The sequence below is a fragment of the Mobula hypostoma genome, chromosome 21 (assembly GCF_963921235.1).
Source record: "Mobula hypostoma chromosome 21, sMobHyp1.1, whole genome shotgun sequence".
NCBI lineage: Eukaryota > Metazoa > Chordata > Chondrichthyes > Myliobatiformes > Myliobatidae > Mobula > Mobula hypostoma.
Window position 1 is genome coordinate 18,223,945 of NC_086117.1, and position 18,417 is coordinate 18,242,361.

The 18,417-nt window shown below is 51.6% G+C and overlaps 1 protein-coding gene across 1 annotated transcript in view; it reads left to right on the plus strand.

The window, feature by feature from the left end:
- Positions 1-18,417, plus strand: part of LOC134360080 (hemicentin-1-like) — a 425,813-nt gene that overhangs the window by 391,538 nt on the left and 15,858 nt on the right. The window contains exons 99-102 of the mRNA XM_063074161.1: positions 5,483-5,611; positions 7,206-7,529; positions 10,864-10,983; positions 14,058-14,184. Coding sequence (XP_062930231.1) covers positions 5,483-5,611; positions 7,206-7,529; positions 10,864-10,983; positions 14,058-14,184 — 700 coding nt within the window. The remainder of the gene's footprint in view (positions 1-5,482; positions 5,612-7,205; positions 7,530-10,863; positions 10,984-14,057; positions 14,185-18,417) is intronic.

The window sequence follows — 18,417 nt, forward strand, 5'->3', positions numbered from 1 at the left end:
TTTTGTACAATTTCAACATAACATCCCACCATCATCGATTATGAAGGCCAATGTGTCAGAACTTTCTTTATGATCCTATTTAGCTGTGATGCCACTTTCAAGGAATTATGCATCAATGTTCCCAGATCCCTCTGTTCTATGGCACTGTTCAGTGCCCTACCACTCACCCTGTAAGACCTGCTGTACCCTGGTTGGTCCTCCCAAAGTGAAAAACCTCACACATTAAATTCCACCTGCCATTTCTCAGCCCATTTCACCAGCTGGTCCAGTTCCTTTCAAGCTTTGATAGCCTTCCACGCTGTCCACTACATCCTCAATCTTAATGTCATCCACAGATTTGCTGATCTGGTCAACCACGTTATTGTCCAGATCATTGATCTAGATCACAAACAACAATGGGCCCAACACCAATCCCTGTGACACACCACTAGCCACAGGCCACTAATCAGAGAGGCAACGATCTACTACCACTGTCTGGCTTCTTCCTTGAAGCCAGTGTCTAATCTAATGTACTACCTCATCTTGAACGGCAAGCAACTGAACCTTATTGACCAGCATCCCATGCGGGACCTTGTCAAAGGCCTTGCTGAAGTCCATGTAGACAACATCCACTGAGTTGTATTCATCAACTTTCCTGGTAACTTCCTCGAAAAATTCAGTAAGATTAGTTAGACATGACTAAGCACATACAAAGCCATGTTGACTAATTCTAATCAGTCCCTGTCTATCCAAATAATTATATATCTGGTCTCTTAGAATACCAGCCTATAATTTCCTGGCCTATTTTTAGAACCTTTCTTAAACAATGGAACCACAACTAACCTCCAATCCTCCAGCAGCTAAGGATTCTTTAAATATCTCTGCTAGGACTCCTGCAGTTTCTGCACTGGCCTCCCACAGGGTCCAAGGGAGGACATTGTCAGGCCCTGGAGATTGGTCCACCCTAATCTGCCTCAAAACAGCAAGACCTCCTCCTCTGTAATCTACATGGGGTCCATGACCTTGATGCTGCATTCCCCCACATCTATAGACTCTGTGTCCGACTCCCAAGTAAATACAGATGCAAAAAATCCATTTACAATCCTCATCTCTTTCAGCTCCATTCTGATCTTCCAGAGCATCCATTTATTCCTTTCTATTCTTTTGCTCTTAATACATCAGTAGAACCCATAGGATTCTTCTTCTCCTTGTCTGCTAGAGCAAACTCACATCTTCTTTTAGCCTTCCTGATTTCCTTCTTAAGTGTTCTCTTGCATTTCTTATACTCCTCAAGTACCTCATTTGTTCCTGCCTGACTATACCTGCTATAAGACTCCTTTTTCTTAACCAGGGCCTCAATATCTCTTGAAAACCAAGATTCCCTAAACCTGTTATCCTTCCCTTTTATTCTGACAGGAACACACAAATCCTGTACTCCGAAACTTTCACTTTTGAAGGCCTCCCACTTACCAGGCACACCTTTGCCGGGAAACAACCTGTCCCAATCCACACTGGCCATATCCTTTCTAATATTATCAAAATTGGCCTTCCTTCAATTTAGAATCTCAACCCGAGGACTAGATCTCTCCTTTTCCATAATTACCTTGAAACTAATGGCATTATTATCACTAGAAGCAAAGTGCTCCCCTACGCAAACTTCTGTCACCCGCTCTCTCTCATTCCCTAATAAGAAAATTACTTTTGCACTCTTTCTAGTTGGGATTTCTGTGTACTTATTGAGGAAACTTTCCTGAACGCATTTGACCAACTGTTTCCCATCCAGCCTTTTACAGTATGGAAGTCCAAGCCAATAGGTGGAAAGTTAAAACCACCTACATTACTGTCACAACCTTGTGTTTCTTGCAACAATCTGCAATCTCTCGACAAATTTGCTCCTCTAAATCCTCCAGACCGCTGAGTGGTCTATAATATAATTCCATTAATGTGTCCGTACCTTTCTTATTCCTTAGTTCTACCCATAAAGCTTCACTGGACAAGTTCTCCAGTCGGTTCATGACATTTTCCCTGTCTAGTAATGCCACCCCTCCCCTATTAGTTCCTCCTGCTCCATCATGTCCAAAAATATCGGAACCCTGGAACATTGAGCTGCCAGTCCTGCCCCTCCTGCATCCAAGTCTCATTAATGGCTACAATGTCATAATTCCACATGCTGATCCATGCCCTAAGCTCATCTGCCTTTCCTACAATTCTCCTTGCATTGAAATATACACAGCTCAGAACATTCGTCCCACCTTGCTCAACCTTTTGATTCCTGACTTTGTATGTCGGGTAAACATCTTTCTCCACAACCTCTCCACTATCTGTTCTGCCACTCTCGTTCCCAGCCCCTTGCAATTCTACTTTAAAACACCCATGCAGTCTAGCTAACCTTCCCTCTAGGATATTAGTCCCTCTCCAGTTCAGGTGCAAACTATCCCTTCTGTACAGGTCCCACCTTCCCTGGAAGAGAGCCCAATGATCCAAAAACCTGAAGCCCTCCTTCCTGCACCAACTTCTTAGCCACACGTTAAATTGTATGATTTTCTATTTCTGGTCTCACCAGCGCGTAGCACGGGTAGCAATCCTGAGATCACAAACCTGGAGGTCCTGTCCCTTAACTTAGCACCTAACTCACTGAAATCACTTTGCAGGACCTCGTCACTCCTTCTACCCATAGTATTGGTACCAACGTGAACCAAAGCCTCTGCTGATCAGCATCCCACTTCAGAATCCTGCGGACTCGATCAGGGATGGCCCTGACCCTGGCACGTGGGAGGCAACAAACCATCCGGGAATTTCATTCTTTCTGTTTGCCTAACCAATGAATCCTCTATCACTGCTAGTTGCCTCTTCTTTCCGCCCCCCACTTCCCTTCTGAGCTAAGAACATAAGAAATAGGAGCAGTTGGCCATCTGGCCTGTTGAGCTGCTCCGCCATTCAATAAGATCATGGCTGACCTGACCTCCTTTCTCTGCTAAGTCAGTCCCCCCAGCAGTATCTAAAGTGTCTAAGCAGTATAACCGTTATTGAGGAGAATGGCCACAGGGGTACTCTGCACTGGCTGCCTAAAGCCTATTTCCCCCTCCTGATGGTCACCCAGTTACCTGTGTCCTGCACTTTGGGTGTGACTACCTCCCTGTCTATCAACCCCCTCAGATTCCCGAATGATCTGCAGTTCAGCCAGTTCCAGCTCCAGCTCCTTAACACGGTCTGTTAAAAACTGCAGCTGGATGCACTTCTTACAGGTGTAGTCACCAGGGACGCAGAAGGTCTCCCTGCCTTCCCACATCCCGCTGGAGAAGCATTCCACTATCCTTTCTGGCATTCCCACTGCTCTAAATGTGCATTAAACAATAAAGAAAGAATAACTAATGAAAAAGATCTACCTATGGCCTACACTCCTCCTTGCCAAAGCCTCAACTCCCCACTCTAACACTGGTCCACTCACACAATAGCCGCTCTGCTTAAACCTAACTTCTTTTTATTGGACCTTACCAAATGCCTAATTTTGCACAATCCAATGTCTCCTGGAGACTGTGGCACACAAAATGCGTCAAATTCTCCCATTCACTTCTTTTAAACTCTCTCTCCCTCTGAGCAATCGGGTGTCTCCTCAGGACTGTGCTTGTTTCAGTTTGTCAAGCCTATGCAACAGGGAGTGGGAATATTCGGCCCATCAAGTTTATGCCAGCTCACAGGGCAATCCTATTTTCCACATTAATTTCCCCAGTTGTCTCTCCCATCAACTCCCCCAGATAATAGGTCCGTAGCCGAGCAGTGGTGTAGTGGCATCAGCACGGGACTTTGAAGCGAATGATCCTGGGTTCGAATCCGGCCGGATCCTTGCACGCTTCCCATCCATGTTGGGTTGAGCGTCGAGCTAGCAACTCAGCTTCAGAAAAGAAAAGTCAAATGCTACAGGAATGTCAAAAATGCCGCCCGATGCATGAACAGGAACAGCAACAACGATAATAGGTCTAGTTTACAGTGTTTGATGAGCTTAATGTGTACATCTTTGGAGTGTAGGGCATAATTGGTTTGTTATGAGATACACTGAGATACAGAGAAGGGAACGCATGCAAGTCACAGGGAGAACATGCAAACTCCACATGGACAGCACCTGAAATCAGGGATGAACGCAGGTCTCTGGCACTGTAAGGCAGTGGTTCTATTTACTGCACATTGTGCAAGCTGATAGACTCATAGAGTAATAGAAAAGTACAGCCCTACCTGTAAGACCTACCCTGGGCTAACTAATCCCACCTTTTACCTTTCAGCCACTGAGGAATGTGGATCATTCCTGTCCACCGAGCCTTTGTCTCTCCTACATCCCTCTCAGCCTCTTCTGCTCCAACAAAAACAACTTCAGCCCAGCCGGACATCTCCATTGCTGACAACAGCCTTGTTCATCTCTGCATCCTGCCCACGGTTAGTCTTGTTACTGTGTGGTCACCAGAACTGCACAAGATGGGCTTGGCTCTCTATACTTCCACCATCGTGTTCCTGCTCTCATGCTCTAAGGCCATATGGCCTTTGATTATTGGAATGGAAGCGCAGGAGACCGCATTTGCTGGAATCTGCCCACCCCACCTCCCATATTGGGCTCCAGACTTCAACTGCATATCCAATCAGATTCCAGTCCTTTGTTGCCTCCACCTATCACCTGCCGGCCTCTGTTGCTATTCCCGTTCTTCCCTCCTCCATCCTCCTCCCAGCCATCTCACCCAGATCCACACATCACTTGCAGGCTCGTGCTCCACCCCTTCCCCATAAGACCATAAGACAAAGGAGCAGAATTTGGCCGATCGAGTTTGTTCTTGGCTGATTTATTATCCCCCTCTATCCCATTCTCCGGCCTCCTCCAGGTAACCTTTGATGCCCTGACTAATCAAGAGCCCTTCAACTTTCACTGTAAACATAGCCAATGACTTGGCCTCCACAGCCATCTGTGGCAATGAATTCCACAGATTCACCCACCCTGTGGTTGAAGAAATTCTGCCTCACCGCTGTTCCTACGGGACATCCTTCAATTCTGAGGCTGTGGCCTCTGATCAGAGACCCCGCCAGTAGGGGAAACATCCACTCTATCTAGCTCTTTCAATATCCGATGGGTTTTAATGCACTCCCCCCTCATTCTTCTAAACTGTAATGACTGTACCATCAAACTTTCTTCTTGTGTTAACCCTTTCATTCCCAGGATCATTCTCGTGAACCTCCTCTGGATCCTCTCCAGTGCCAGCACATGCTCTCTTAGATCAGGAGTCCAAAACTACTCACAGTGCTCCAAGTGCAGTCATGCCAATGCCTTATAAAGCCTCAGGATTATATCCTCGCTTTTATTTCCCTTCTGCTTTTATACTGGCCGTCTGCTCTGTCTCCATCAGTCCTAGTACGAGGACTACCCATCTCCCTCCACAGATGCTGCCTGACGCTCTGTGCTCTTCCAGCACCTCGTTCGTGGCTCCTTCCTTCCGGGTTCTCTCACTGATATTCCTTTCCATAGACGTTGACGAGTGCAAAGGAGGGACCCACATGTGCCGCTACAACCAGAAGTGTGAGAACACGGTGGGCAGTTACCGCTGCAGTTGCCCTCGGGGCTACCGATCGCAGGGCGTGGGAAGACCATGTCTGGGTGAGTAGCTGAGAGCAAGTGAGCGGGGAGGAGGAGGTGGGAAACGATCTCCCCAGTTATGCATAAGTTCAGGTCATCTATTGTCATCTGACTGTACATACATACAACCAAACAAAACCGTGTTCCTCCGGGACAGGGTGCACCCACACGACATCTGTCACACGCAGCACATCAGTCACAATATTAACATAAATAAGTTAATAAAATATAAATTAAAATGCATGCAATGCACCGTAGAGATAAACGGTAAACATCTCGCTGTCCTAGTGATCAGACCTCAATGGTGGCTGGGTATTCAATCGTCCCACAACCCGAGGGAAGAAGCCAGTCTGACAGTCTGAGCCCTGCTGGTCCGGTACCTCCTTCCTGACAGTAGTGGGTCAAAGAGATTGTGGGATGGATAGTGGGGATCCTCAATAAAACTTCGGGCTCTTCATATACGACACTTCTGATAACTGTCACAAGTAGGGGCGAGGAGACCCTCATGGTCCTCTCAGCAGTTTTACTAATCTCTGCAGCATCTTGCGGTCCGATGCCTTGCAGCTTCCGTACCACACAATGATCCAGCCAGACAGGACCCTCTCGATGGTGCTCCTGCGGAAAGCTGTTAGAATGGGGGTGGGGAGTCTTGCGCGCCTCAGTCTCCTCAGAAAGTGCAGGCACTGCTGTAACTTCCTGACTAATGGGGAGGTGGTGTGGGTCCAGGTTAGATCGGTTGTTATGTGAGCACCAAGGAACTTTGTGCTCTTCGCTCTCTCTGCGGCAGAGCCATTGATGGGCAATGGAGAGTGGTCAACCTGCACCTTCCTGAAGTCCACAATCATCTCTTTTGTCTTGTCCATGTTCAGACTTGGGTTGTTGATATCACACCGTTCGACAAGCCTCTCTACCTCCTCTCAGGCTGAGCCCACAGCCCTCGGGGGCACCAGTGCTCAGCGTGATGGCACTTGAGATGTTGCTGCCAACCCGGACTGACTGGGGTCTTTCCATCAAGAAATCCAAGATCGAGTTACAGAGAGGGGCTGTTGAGTCCCAACAGGGACAGTTTACCCATCGCTCTTTGAGGGATGATCATATTGTGCCAAGCTGAAGTCGGTGACCAACAGCCTGGCGTATGGACATGTGTATGCGAGGTGGGACGGGTCAGACTGGAAGGCGACTATGGCATCATCAGTGGACAGGTTTGGACGGCAGGCAAACTGCAGAGGGTCCAATGTAGCCAGAAGATGGGATTTTATACGATCCATTTCCAGCACTTCATGATTGTTGAAGTCAGTGCCGGTAATCGTTTAGCATTGTCAGAGAAGCTTCCACTTTCCTGTTTGGAAGGGGTTGTGGGACGCACCTTTGGGAATGGATCTTCCGAAACTCTCTGAGATCCTCCCCTGTGGTTATGCTTCACAAATTTTGAGAAGATTTCCCTGAAAGTGCCAGCACACCATCTACCAATGGAGTGTTGGCTTGACAGGAGGGTAAGAGCCGTTTGCTGAATTGGTCACGGGGTTCGAGGTTCAGAGTCAGCAGAGAAGATGGTGGGCGTTTGAGGTAGTCCTACTTCTAATCTTATTACATGCGGTGTCTTTTGTTGCAATAGATGTGGACGAATGCCAGCAAGCGCCAAAGCCCTGCAGCTACCAGTGCCGAAACCTGGCTGGGAGCTACAAGTGCCTGTGTCCTCGCGGGAAGCAACTGCTGGCCGACGGCAGGTCTTGCGTCGGACTGGAAAGGCTGAAGTTGGGCAATAGCACAGTTCCAGGCTTCAGGCCCCAGCTGGTCTCCATTGGACAGTTCAGCCACGTCCAGCAGACCGGCCAGAGCCAGGTCAACCCCTTCTACACCTGGCTGAGAGAGTTCACCATGCACGACAACAGGAAGCTGTGTCCCTCTGGATACAGAGAGCGAAATGGGGCCTGTGCTGGTGAGTATTCCCGTCAACAAGAAATCCTCGTCCAATCAGTCATTGTTCGCAAAGGGTAAGCCTCAAGCCGAACCCTTTTCTTTATCGCCATCCCTGGGTGACCAGCTTACCGGCCCTTGCCACACAGACACCTGTAAGGGCAGGTCAGATGGTCAGGTTGTAAGTGACTTGGAGGCGGTGCTGCTCACCTGAAGCTCCCTCACTTGTCCTTCTGTGGTAGAGGTCATAGGTCCGAACATGGAATATGGAATCAGCGTTCCGGTTCACTAACACTGTCTTATAGAGTGGTACAGTAAAGGAACAGGTCCTTCAGCCCACAACATCTGTACTGAACGCAAATCCCAATTAAACCAAATTTCTTCTGCCTGTATGTGATTTATATTAATGTCTAACAGCCTCTTAAACGCCGCCATCATATCTGTTTCCGCCACTACCCCCGGCAGCTCGTTCCAGGCAAATACCCCGCGCACCTCTTTTAAACTTAGCTCCTCTCACCTTAAATGTTTGTCCCCCAGTATTTCGTCCCAGGGACAAACATTCTGATCGTCTGCCCTATCTTCTAATTTTATAATTTGGGAAATTCGGGAGCTGCTGTTGAAAAACCCTTGTCGAGTTACCTCTAGGTTTCGAGTTCAAAGTAAATATCTTATCGAAGTCCGTACTGTATTTGCTACCTTGAGATTTAGTTTCTTGCAGGCATTTACAGAAAAATAAAGGAATACAATAGAATTTGTGTTTTTTAAAAACTATAAATAACAGAGCCTGATTAATGTGTAAAATAAGATGTACACTGCCGTCGCAGTTTGCCGACAACGGGACCCCAAACTCAGGAAGGCAGTTTACCACCATCGAAAAGCAGCTCGGCTTGGGCAATTAAACCCTGGCTCAACCAGTGAAGCCCACATCCCTCGGTTAAAAATAAAAATCTAAATGTCGTGCACATGTGTGTAGGCACCTGAAGAAAGGGAGTCTAGCAACGTTTCTAGGAGAACCTCTCCATCAGGAAGTAAAAGACAGTAAAGATGAAAAGGATGAACAATTTCCCAGCAGCCACCAGCAAAGCTACACGTTTGGTGTCCACTAGATGGAGCCATTTGTCAATCAAATCCACAAAGTTTCTCCTCTTCAACTGTTGCTTGGATTTCCAGCATCTGCAGAATTTCCCTTGTTAAACTTGAACGTGGGATTTTTACAGACGTCCTCCTGTTCAGCCAGCCTTTTTCTCTTCATCCCCGCGAAGAATTCTTTTTGTTGTGAACCAGTTCACGATCTGCACTTAAACATATTAATAACTGGTGTGAATGACTGGCCCAGATGGCACTTGGTGTTGAAGCTAAATATTTTCCCCATGTCCATTGAAGATTAGCTTTATTTGTTATATGTACATCGAAGCACATAAGACCGGACTGGCAGTGCTGGAAGATCCGGTCTAGCTGAGTGCAGAGGTGGCTGGTAACAGATTGTTAACAGGAAACCCTGATATCTGTACCTCCCACCCCCTCTCCAACACATTCAGCACAGTCCCTTGTCGAGAAACATTTCAACACACACTTCCAGCCGCTGATAGGTTTCAGAAGCACGGGCTTGGCAGGAACACACCCCATGTCAGATCAGCTGAAAAGGTCATTGGCTGCAGTCTGTTATCACTGCAGGACTTGTGTGTGTCCAGAACTAAGAAGCGAGCAAGAAAAAGTAACAAACACAAGCGTTTCTGCAGATGCCGGAAATGCAGAGCAACACACAGAAAATGCTGGAGGAACTCAGTGGGTCAGGCAGCATCTGTGGAAATGAATAAACAGTCAACGTTTCAAGCTGAGATCCCTCTTCAGGACTGAAAAGGAAGGGGGAAGATGCCAGAATAAAAAGGAGGGGGGAGGAGAAGGAGGACTAGCTAAAGGTGATAGGTGAAGCCAGGTAAGGGCTGGAGATGAAGTAGAGGAGAGAGGACCATGGGAGAAAGGGAAGGGGGAGGTGATAGGCAGATGAGGAGAGGAATTAAGAGGCCAGAGTGGGGAATAGAAGAAGAGGGAAGGGGGAGGGAAAAGAAAATTACCAGGAGAAATCGATGTTCATGCCATCAGATTGGAAGCTACCCAGACGGAATATGAAGTGATGCTGCTCCACCCTGAGGGTGGCCTCGTCGTGGCAGAAGAGGAGGCCGTGGATTAACATGTCAGAACAAGAATGGGGGCAGGAATTAAAAAGGTTGTCCACCAGGAAATTCCACTTTTGGCAGATGGAACAGAGGTGCTCATCAATGCGATCGCCCAGTTTATGTCAGGTCTCACCAGTGTAGAGGAGGCTGCGTCAGGAGCGCTGGACACAACCGGCGACCCCAGCAGATTCACGGGTGAAGTGTCGCCTCACCTGGAAGGACTGTTTGGGGCCCTGAATGGGGGTGAGGGAGGAGGTGAACGGGCAGGTGTAGCATTTCTGTCGCTTGCAGGGTTATGTGCCAGGAGGGAGATTAATGGGGAGGGATGAATGGCAGGGAAAAGAAAATCAATGCAGAGACTACCCACCCAGCTAACTACCTTTTCCAAAAATGCTCCCTTCTGGAAAGCACAGCAGGGCTATTAAGACAAAAAAATCACACTACCTTAAAAGTTTTGTTCCCCCAGGCCGTTAATCTGATCAACCATTCGTGTTAGGCACCCCCACCCGCTTCTATTGCCTCAGTGACTGCACTTGACTGTAAACACTTTTTAAAATGCTGTTTGCATTGTAAATAGATACTGATATTTATGTATTTATGCAGATTTTATTCCATATCTGTACATTAACTTGGTTACATTTTTTTCGACGTGTGCCTGTGCGGGTGCGTCCGTGATGATGTCTTTTTCATGGATTTTACAAGGTGCGGAACGAGAGAGAGACTGTGTGGCGCTCCACTCCACACACAGACATTTTCACAGTATTTTCCCTCTGTTTTACGAGGTCGAGTTGCGATCTCGACACTCTCCCCAGCACGGATGGAAAGTGTACTCGGGAGCGGCCCCGACTGGTTTCGAACCCGGGAACCTCCGTTCCAGAGTCCGGCGCTGATGTCATTGCGCCACCAGCCGGCCCAACTTGGTTATATTTTAAATATTTTTTTGTTCTTATTCAGTAACTGTGGAATGTTTTTAGTCATATGTCACACCAATACACCACAGCAATTTCCTCATACATGTAAATGTATTTGGCAGATAAAGTTGATCCCTGATCCCATTGTTAGACAGTGGGGGGGGGGGGAGACAAGGAAACAAGTCACAGAGAAGCCATTTAGGAATTCTGGGGTCAAGTGCGCCAACCTGAGGCTGACTTGTATCTGTCTGTTTGCTTTCTATTCCAGATATCAATGAGTGTCAGATGTGGAACTTGTGCCAACATAACTGCAGGAACACCCAGGGCAGCTACCAGTGCCTGTGTCCCCCTGGCTATCGACTGCTGCCCAATGGTAGAATCTGCCAGGGTAAGTGCTGGTGGCTGGTCAGCAGCGTTTGACTCTGAGTCCACACAGCAGCCGATTCCCCCTCTGCTGCCCCATCAGGGAAAGGACTGTTCCCAGCTGTTGGATCTGGAAATTTGCAATCCAGAGGTTCTTTGGAATTAAAGGATTAGGTATAAACCTTAGTGGTATATCCCTTGATTGAGTGTTAGGAGAACAAAGAGCAAAGAAGTTGTGATTGTCTCATAGTCCGACTACAAAGATAACGACATTCCAGTGATAGCAATTACCCAGTGAAATAACCAGGCTCAGTGGCGTGACTCCTGCTACCAAAAAACTAAGAAGCTTCAAGACCAATACTGAATCAGCTATAAGACCATAATATGCTACAATTCACTGAACAATTCCATGTATGTAGGTGTTCATGCAGAAACACAAGCAAGCATTCCCACCACTGCCTGTCAGGAGTTTGTACGTTCTCCCCGTGTCCGCGTGGGTTTCCTCCGGGTGGTACGGTTTCCTCCCACAGGCCAAAGACATACCGGTCGGTGGGTTAATCGGTCATTGTAAATTATCCCGTGATTAGGCTAGAATCAAATCGGGGGACTGCTGGACAGCGTGGCTCGAGTGCTGGAGGAGGCCATGCTGTATCTCAAAAATAAACATCTTAAACACAAGAGATTCTGCAGATGCTGGAAATTCAAAGCAACGCACACACAAGAATGCTGTAGGAACTCAGCAGGTCAGGCGACTGAGAGGGATGAAGAGTTGACATTTCAGCCTTCAGCCTGAAACACTGACTGCTTATTCCGCTCCACAGATGCTGCCTGACCTGCTGAGTTCCTGCAGCATCTTGCGTGTGTTACAAACTGCTGGAAAAATTAAACTACAAGAAAGATAACAATTTTTCACTCTGATCCAACACCACTGACTAATTTTCTCATGAAGCTTTGGCTCACGGCCGATCAGTCACTTGCTGTTGTGTATAGGTTAGGGAAGGGTTCTTGGCTTGGACGTGCCTCTGGGTGGGAATGGTGGTGAGTGGCAGTGTGTGTGTACCAAGACAACTGATAGTCTATTCGTCTGTAGTAAGCATCACAGTCAATTAGAACTCGGTTCTGTGACATCAGCCACCTGCCTGTTCACACAGCTCAGGAGAGAGAAACGCTCTGTCTTTTCATAACCAGGTTGTTTTGATATTCCCAAATTCGTGGTCCAGATCAGATCCTTCATGACCCAGTTCCATTCGATGTAACATTGCTTCAGCTGCCACCGTACAGCCCTACCATGTGCATGCAGGTGAATTGTTGGAAATGCTCACCAGGTCGGTCAGCATCTGGGGAGAGAAACAGAGCTGACATTTAAGGTTGACCACTTCCCAGTTCACTCGTCATCCCCCAACATCCCCTTCCCATCCTACAGCCATCTACCGTGGATCCTGCCTTGATCTGCGCCGACCCTGGAGTTCAGTTGGTATGAGAAGTTGGTGGTCAATTTGGAGGGATCAAACCCATCCTGGGTGATTATTTTACAGACTGCCTCTGCTTGTTCAGTCTCAATCTCCAACCCACCTGTCCACACCCTCTCTCCTTCACTGCTCCAGCGACACTCAGTGCAAGCTCAAGCAATGATACTGGAAGAAATCTTGCACGGGACAAGTTACAGACCCAGTCATTTCAGATAATGGTTGTGTGGAACACACCGCCAGGTGTGGTGGGAGATGCAGATGTGTTAGGAATGTCTAAGAAACTTAGATAGGCACATGATTGAAAGAAAAGTGAAAAGAAGGGTTATCAGGGGTTCCCAAACTGGGGTCTATGGACCCCTTGCTTAATGGAATTGGTCCATGGCATAAAAAAAATGGTTGGAAACCCCTGGGTTAGATGAGTTTTGGAGTAGTTTAAAGGGTCAGCACAACATTGTGGGCTGAAGGGCCTGTAATGTGCTGTTCTAGAACTCTCCTTTCTAATCTAGGTCAATTCTCTAGTTCTATTTCTTGTCCAATTACCATGCATTTCTCTCTTCCACCATCACCTTCTGTCATTTGATTACCTTCATTTTTTCTCTCACATTCCCTCATGCCTTGTCATCTGCTACTCTCGCCCACACCACCACCCCCACAACTCCACCTCCCGGCCCTGTTTCCCTGGCTCCGCACTCATTTAAAGCCTGATGCATCTTCTAATTGTCTTTCTCGCTGCTGACAGTAGATTGTAGAGCTGGACTATTAGCTTCTCTCTCTACAGGCGCTGGCTGGCCTTCTGGGTATTTCCAGCGTTTCACCTCTGCATTCGGTGTAGAGGCTGCGATGTGTCAGTGAAGCGATATAGCACGATATGAGGTGATAATCGTGATGATGCCAGTTCACAGATCCCTACTTACCCCTGCCCTCACGTTTGGACTCTTTGAAGTAGTTAAGTGCCATTCCAGGAGGGACCACAACATTGTCGTTGGGTTTGAAGGATTGCGTGCCCCAATGTTGGCTGGAGTCAGGGATTTATTCCTTGACCCTTGGTAGGGTCACCCATGCCAAACAGGTCAAAGGGTAGAGGTCAGACGAAGAGTGGTCCACCTGTTCTCCAGGTTCAGAGGGCTAACAACCCTGACCGGTAAAACAAAACTGTACTGGAAACAGCAATGAGGAATCCTTCTGCATCTGAGTGGCCAAGGACAAACACAGATAGAGGGCCTTCATTGCCAACCGAAATGCCAGCGGCATCATGGGCAATAAGAGGAAATTTCCCAGAGGAAATTAACTCCATCCCTAGTCTAAGAAAAACTCAGAGCCCTGTAGACAACCTCTGGGGGAAGCAGTGGGATTGGACGGACTGTGAGACCTGGAGGGAGCATGTTGGCTGGTTTGGATTCTGTCAGTGTGATAACATCTGTCACTTGTCCAGCTCATCCCCAAGGTAGACTGTGTCAACAACGACACCTGCCAACTCCACAGAGTGTGCAGGGCTCTGGGTATCTCCTCATGGCCAGAGTCAATGCCCAGGTTACAAATGGTGCTGCAGGAGGGGTGAGTACTGTGTTTCTAATTGGGAATGCTGTAGGTTGATGCTGTTATTAACAGAGCCACCGTCCCCCTCTTTCAGATATCGACGAATGCCGAGAGCAGAACATTAAGTGCGGTCTGAACCAGATGTGTTTCAACATGAGAGGCAGCCATCAGTGCATTGATACCCCGTGTCCTGCCAGCTATCGCAGGGGAGCCAGCCCAGGGTATGAGAATGAGTTAATGAGGGAGGGGAGGTCAGATCATGGGCTGGGGGGTCACGGATGGATGCAGGAGTCTTCAGTGGAGGAATTGGTGGAATACTGGGTGGTGGAACAGTCATTGTGTGGGGGAATCAGTGGTGAAGGAATGGGTGAATGGGTGTCAGGGATCGGGGGGAGTGGGTGGTGGGGAGAAGCAGGAAGAATTTATGGGGGAGTGTACGGCAGAGTGGGCAGTGACGGGGGAGTGGGTGGGGGAGTGGGTGGGAGAGTGGTCAGTGACGGGGGAGTGGATGGGAGAGTGGTCAGTGACGGGAGAGGGTGGGAGAGTGGTCAGTGACAGGGAGTGGGTGGGAGAGTGGTCAGTGATGGGGAGAGGGTGGGAGAGTGGTCAGTGACGGGGGAGTGGTCAGTGACGGAGTGGGTGGGAGAGTGGTCAGTGACGGGGGAGTGGTCAGTGACGGGGGAGTGGGTGGGAGAGTGGTCGGTGACAGGGAGTGGGTGGAAGAGTGGTCAGTGATGGGGGAGTGGGTGGGAGAGTGGTCAGTGAGGGGGGAGAGGGTGGGGGAGTGGTCAGTGACGGAGTGGGTGGGAGAGTGGTCAGTGACGGGGGAGTGGGTGGGAGAGTGGTCAGTGACGGGGGAGTGGGTGGGAGAGTGGTCAGTGACAGGGAGTGGGTGGGAGAGTGGTCAGTGACGGGGGAGTGGGTGGGAGAGTGGTCAGTGACGGGGAGAGGGTGGGAGAGTGGTCAGTGACGGGGGAGTGGGTGGGAGAGTGGTCAGTGACGGAGTGGGTGGGAGAGTGGTCAGTGACGGGGGAGTGGGTGGGAGAGTGGTCGGTGTCAAGGAGTGGGTGGAAGAGTGGTCAGTGATGGGGGAGTGGGTGGGAGAGTGGTCAGTGACAGGGAGTGGGTGGGAGAGTGGTCAGTGACGGGGGAGTGGGTGGGAGAGTGGTCAGTGACAATGAGTGGGTGGGAGAGTGGTCAGTGACGGGGCAGTGGGTGGGAGAGTGGTCAGTGACGGGGGAGTGGGTGGGAGAGTGGTCAGTGACGGGGGAGAGGGTGGGAGAGTGGTCAGTGACGGGGAGAGGGTGGGAGAGTGGTCAGTGACGGGGGAGTGGGTGGGAGAGTAGTCAGTGACGGGGGAGTGGGTGGGAGAGTGGTCAGTGACAGGGAGTGGGTGGGAGAGTGGTCAGTGACGGGGCAGTGGGTGGGAGAGTGGTCAGTGACAGGGAGTGCGTGGGAGAGTGGTCAGTGACAGGGAGTGGGTGGGAGAGTGGTCAGTGACGGGGAGAGGGTGGGAGAGTGGTCAGTGACGGGGGTGTGGTCAGTGACGGGGGAGTGGGTGGGAGAGTGGTCAGTGACAGGGAGTGGGTGGGAGAGTGGTCAGTGATGGGGGAGAGGGTGGGAGAGTGGTCAGTGACGGGGGAGTGGGTGGGAGAGTGGTCAGTGACGGAGTGGGTGGGAGAGTGGTCAGTGACGGGGGAGTGGGTGGGAGAGTGGTCAGTGACGGGGAGAGGGTGGGAGAGTGGTCAGTGACGGGGGAGTGGTCAGTGACGGGGGAGTGGGTGGGAGAGTGGTCAGTGACAGGGAGTGGGTGGGAGAGTGGTCAGTGACGGGGCAGTGGGTGGGAGAGTGGTCAGTGACAGGGAGTGCATGGGAGAGTGGTCAGTGACAGGGAGTGGGTGGGAGAGTGGTCAGTGATGGGGGAGAGGGTGGGAGAGTGGTCAGTGACGGGGGAGTGGGTGGGAGAGTGGTCAGTGAGAGGGGTCAGTGACGGGGAGTGGGTGGGAGAGTGGTCAGTGACGGGGGAGTGGGTGGGAGAGTGGTCAGTGACAGGGAGTGGGTGGGAGAGTGGTCAGTGATGGGGGAGAGGGTGGGAGAGTGGTCAGTGACGGGGGAGTGGGTGGGAGAGTGGTCAGTGACGGGGCAGTGGGTGGGAGAGTGGTCAGTGACAGGAAGTGGGTGGGAGAGTGGTCAGTGACAGGGAGTGCGTGGGAGAGTGGTCAGTGACAGGGAGTGGGTGGGAGAGTGGTCAGTGACGGGGGAGTGGGTCGGAGAGTGGTCAGTGATGGGGGAGTGGGTGGGAGAGTGGTCGGTGACAGGGAGTGGCTGGGAGAGTGGTCAGTGACGGGGGAGTGGGTGGGAGAGTGGTCAGTAACGGGGGAGAGGGTGGGAGAGTGGTCACTGACAGGGAGTGGGTGGGAGAGTGGTCAGTGACGGGGGAGTGGGTGGGAGAGTGGTCAGTGACGGGGAGTGGGTGGGAGAGTGGTCAGTGACGGAGGAGTGGGTGGGAGAGTGGTCAGTGACAGGGAGTGGGTGGGAGAGTGGTCAGTGACGGGGGAGTGGGTGGGAGAGTGGTCAGTGACGGAGTGGGTGGGAGAGTGGTCAGTGACGGGGAGAGGGTGGGAGAGTGGTCAGTGACGGGGAGAGGGTGGGAGAGTGGTCAGTGACGGGGGAGTGGGTGGGAGAGTGGTCAGTGACGGAGTGGGTGGGAGAGTGGTCAGTGACCGGGGAGTGGGTGGGAGAGTGGTCGGTGTCAAGGAGTGGGTGGAAGAGTGGTCAGTGACGGGGGAGTGGGTGGGAGAGTGGTCAGTGACGGGGGAGTGGGTGGGAGAGTGGTCAGTGACAATGAGTGGGTGGGAGAGTGGTCAGTGACGGGGCAGTGGGTGGGAGAGTGGTCAGTGACGGGGGAGTGGGTGGGAGAGTGGTCAGTGACGGGGGAGTGGGTGGGAGAGTGGTCAGTGACGGGGAGAGGGTGGGAGAGTGGTCAGTGACGGGGGAGTGGGTGGGAGAGTGGTCAGTGACGGAGTGGGTGGGAGAGTGGTCAGTGACCGGGGAGTGGGTGGGAGAGTGGTCAGTGACGGGGGAGTGGGTGGGAGAGTGGTCGGTGTCAAGGAGTGGGTGGAAGAGTGGTCAGTGATCAGGGAGTGCGTGGGAGAGTGGTCAGTGACAGGGAGTGGGTGGGAGAGTGGTCAGTGACGGGGGAGTGGGTCGGAGAGTGGTCAGTGAGACAATGAGTGGGTGGGAGAGTGGTCAGTGACGGGGCAGTGGGTGGGAGAGTGGTCAGTGACGGGGGAGTGGGTGGGAGAGTGGTCAGTGACGGGGGAGAGGGTGGGAGAGTGGTCAGTGATGGGGAGAGGGTGGGAGAGTGGTCAGTGACGGGGGAGTGGGTGGGAGAGTGGTCAGTGACGGGGGAGTGGGTGGGAGAGTGGTCAGTGACAGGGAGTGGGTGGGAGAGTGGTCAGTGACGGGGCAGTGGGTGGGAGAGTGGTCAGTGACAGGGAGTGCGTGGGAGAGTGGTCAGTGACAGGGAGTGGGTGGGAGAGTGGTCAGTGACGGGGAGAGGGTGGGAGAGTGGTCAGTGACGGGGGAGTGGGTGGGAGAGTGGTCAGTGACGGGGAGAGGGTGGGAGAGTGGTCAGTGACGGGGGTGTGGTCAGTGACGGGGGAGTGGGTGGGAGAGTGGTCAGTGATGGGGGAGAGGGTGGGAGAGTGGTCAGTGACGGAGTGGGTGGGAGAGTGGTCAGTGACGGGGGAGTGGGTGGGAGAGTGGTCAGTGACGGGGGAGGGTGGGAGAGTGGTCAGTGACGGGGGAGTGGTCAGTGACGGGGAGTGGGTGGGAGAGTGGTCAGTGACAGGGAGTGGGTGGGAGAGTGGTCAGTGACGGGGAGTGGGTGGGAGAGTGGTCAGTGACGGGAGTGGGTGGGAGAGTGGTCAGTGACAGGGAGTGGGTGGGAGAGTGGTCAGTGAGGGGGAGAGGGTGGGAGAGTGGTCAGTGACGGGGAGTGGGTGGGAGAGTGGTCAGTGACGGGGGAGTGGGTGGGAGAGTGGTCAGTGAGGTGGTCAGGACGGGGGAGTGGGTGGGAGAGTGGTCAGTGACAGGGAGTGGGTGGGAGAGTGGTCAGTGACAGGGAGTGGGTGGGAGAGTGGTCAGTGACGGGGGAGTGGGTCGGAGAGTGGTCAGTGATGGGGGAGTGGGTGGGAGAGTGGTCGGTGACAGGGAGTGGCTGGGAGAGTGGTCAGTGATGGGGGAGTGGGTGGGAGAGTGGTCAGTGACGGGGGAGTGGGTGGGAGAGTGGTCAGTGACGGGGGAGTGGGTGGGAGAGTGGTCAGTGACGGGGGAGTGGGTGGGAGAGTGGTCAGTGACGGGGGAGTGGGTGGGAGAGTGGTCAGTGACAGGGAGTGGGTGGGAGAGTGGTCAGTGACGGGGGAGTGGGTGGGAGAGTGGTCAGTGACAGG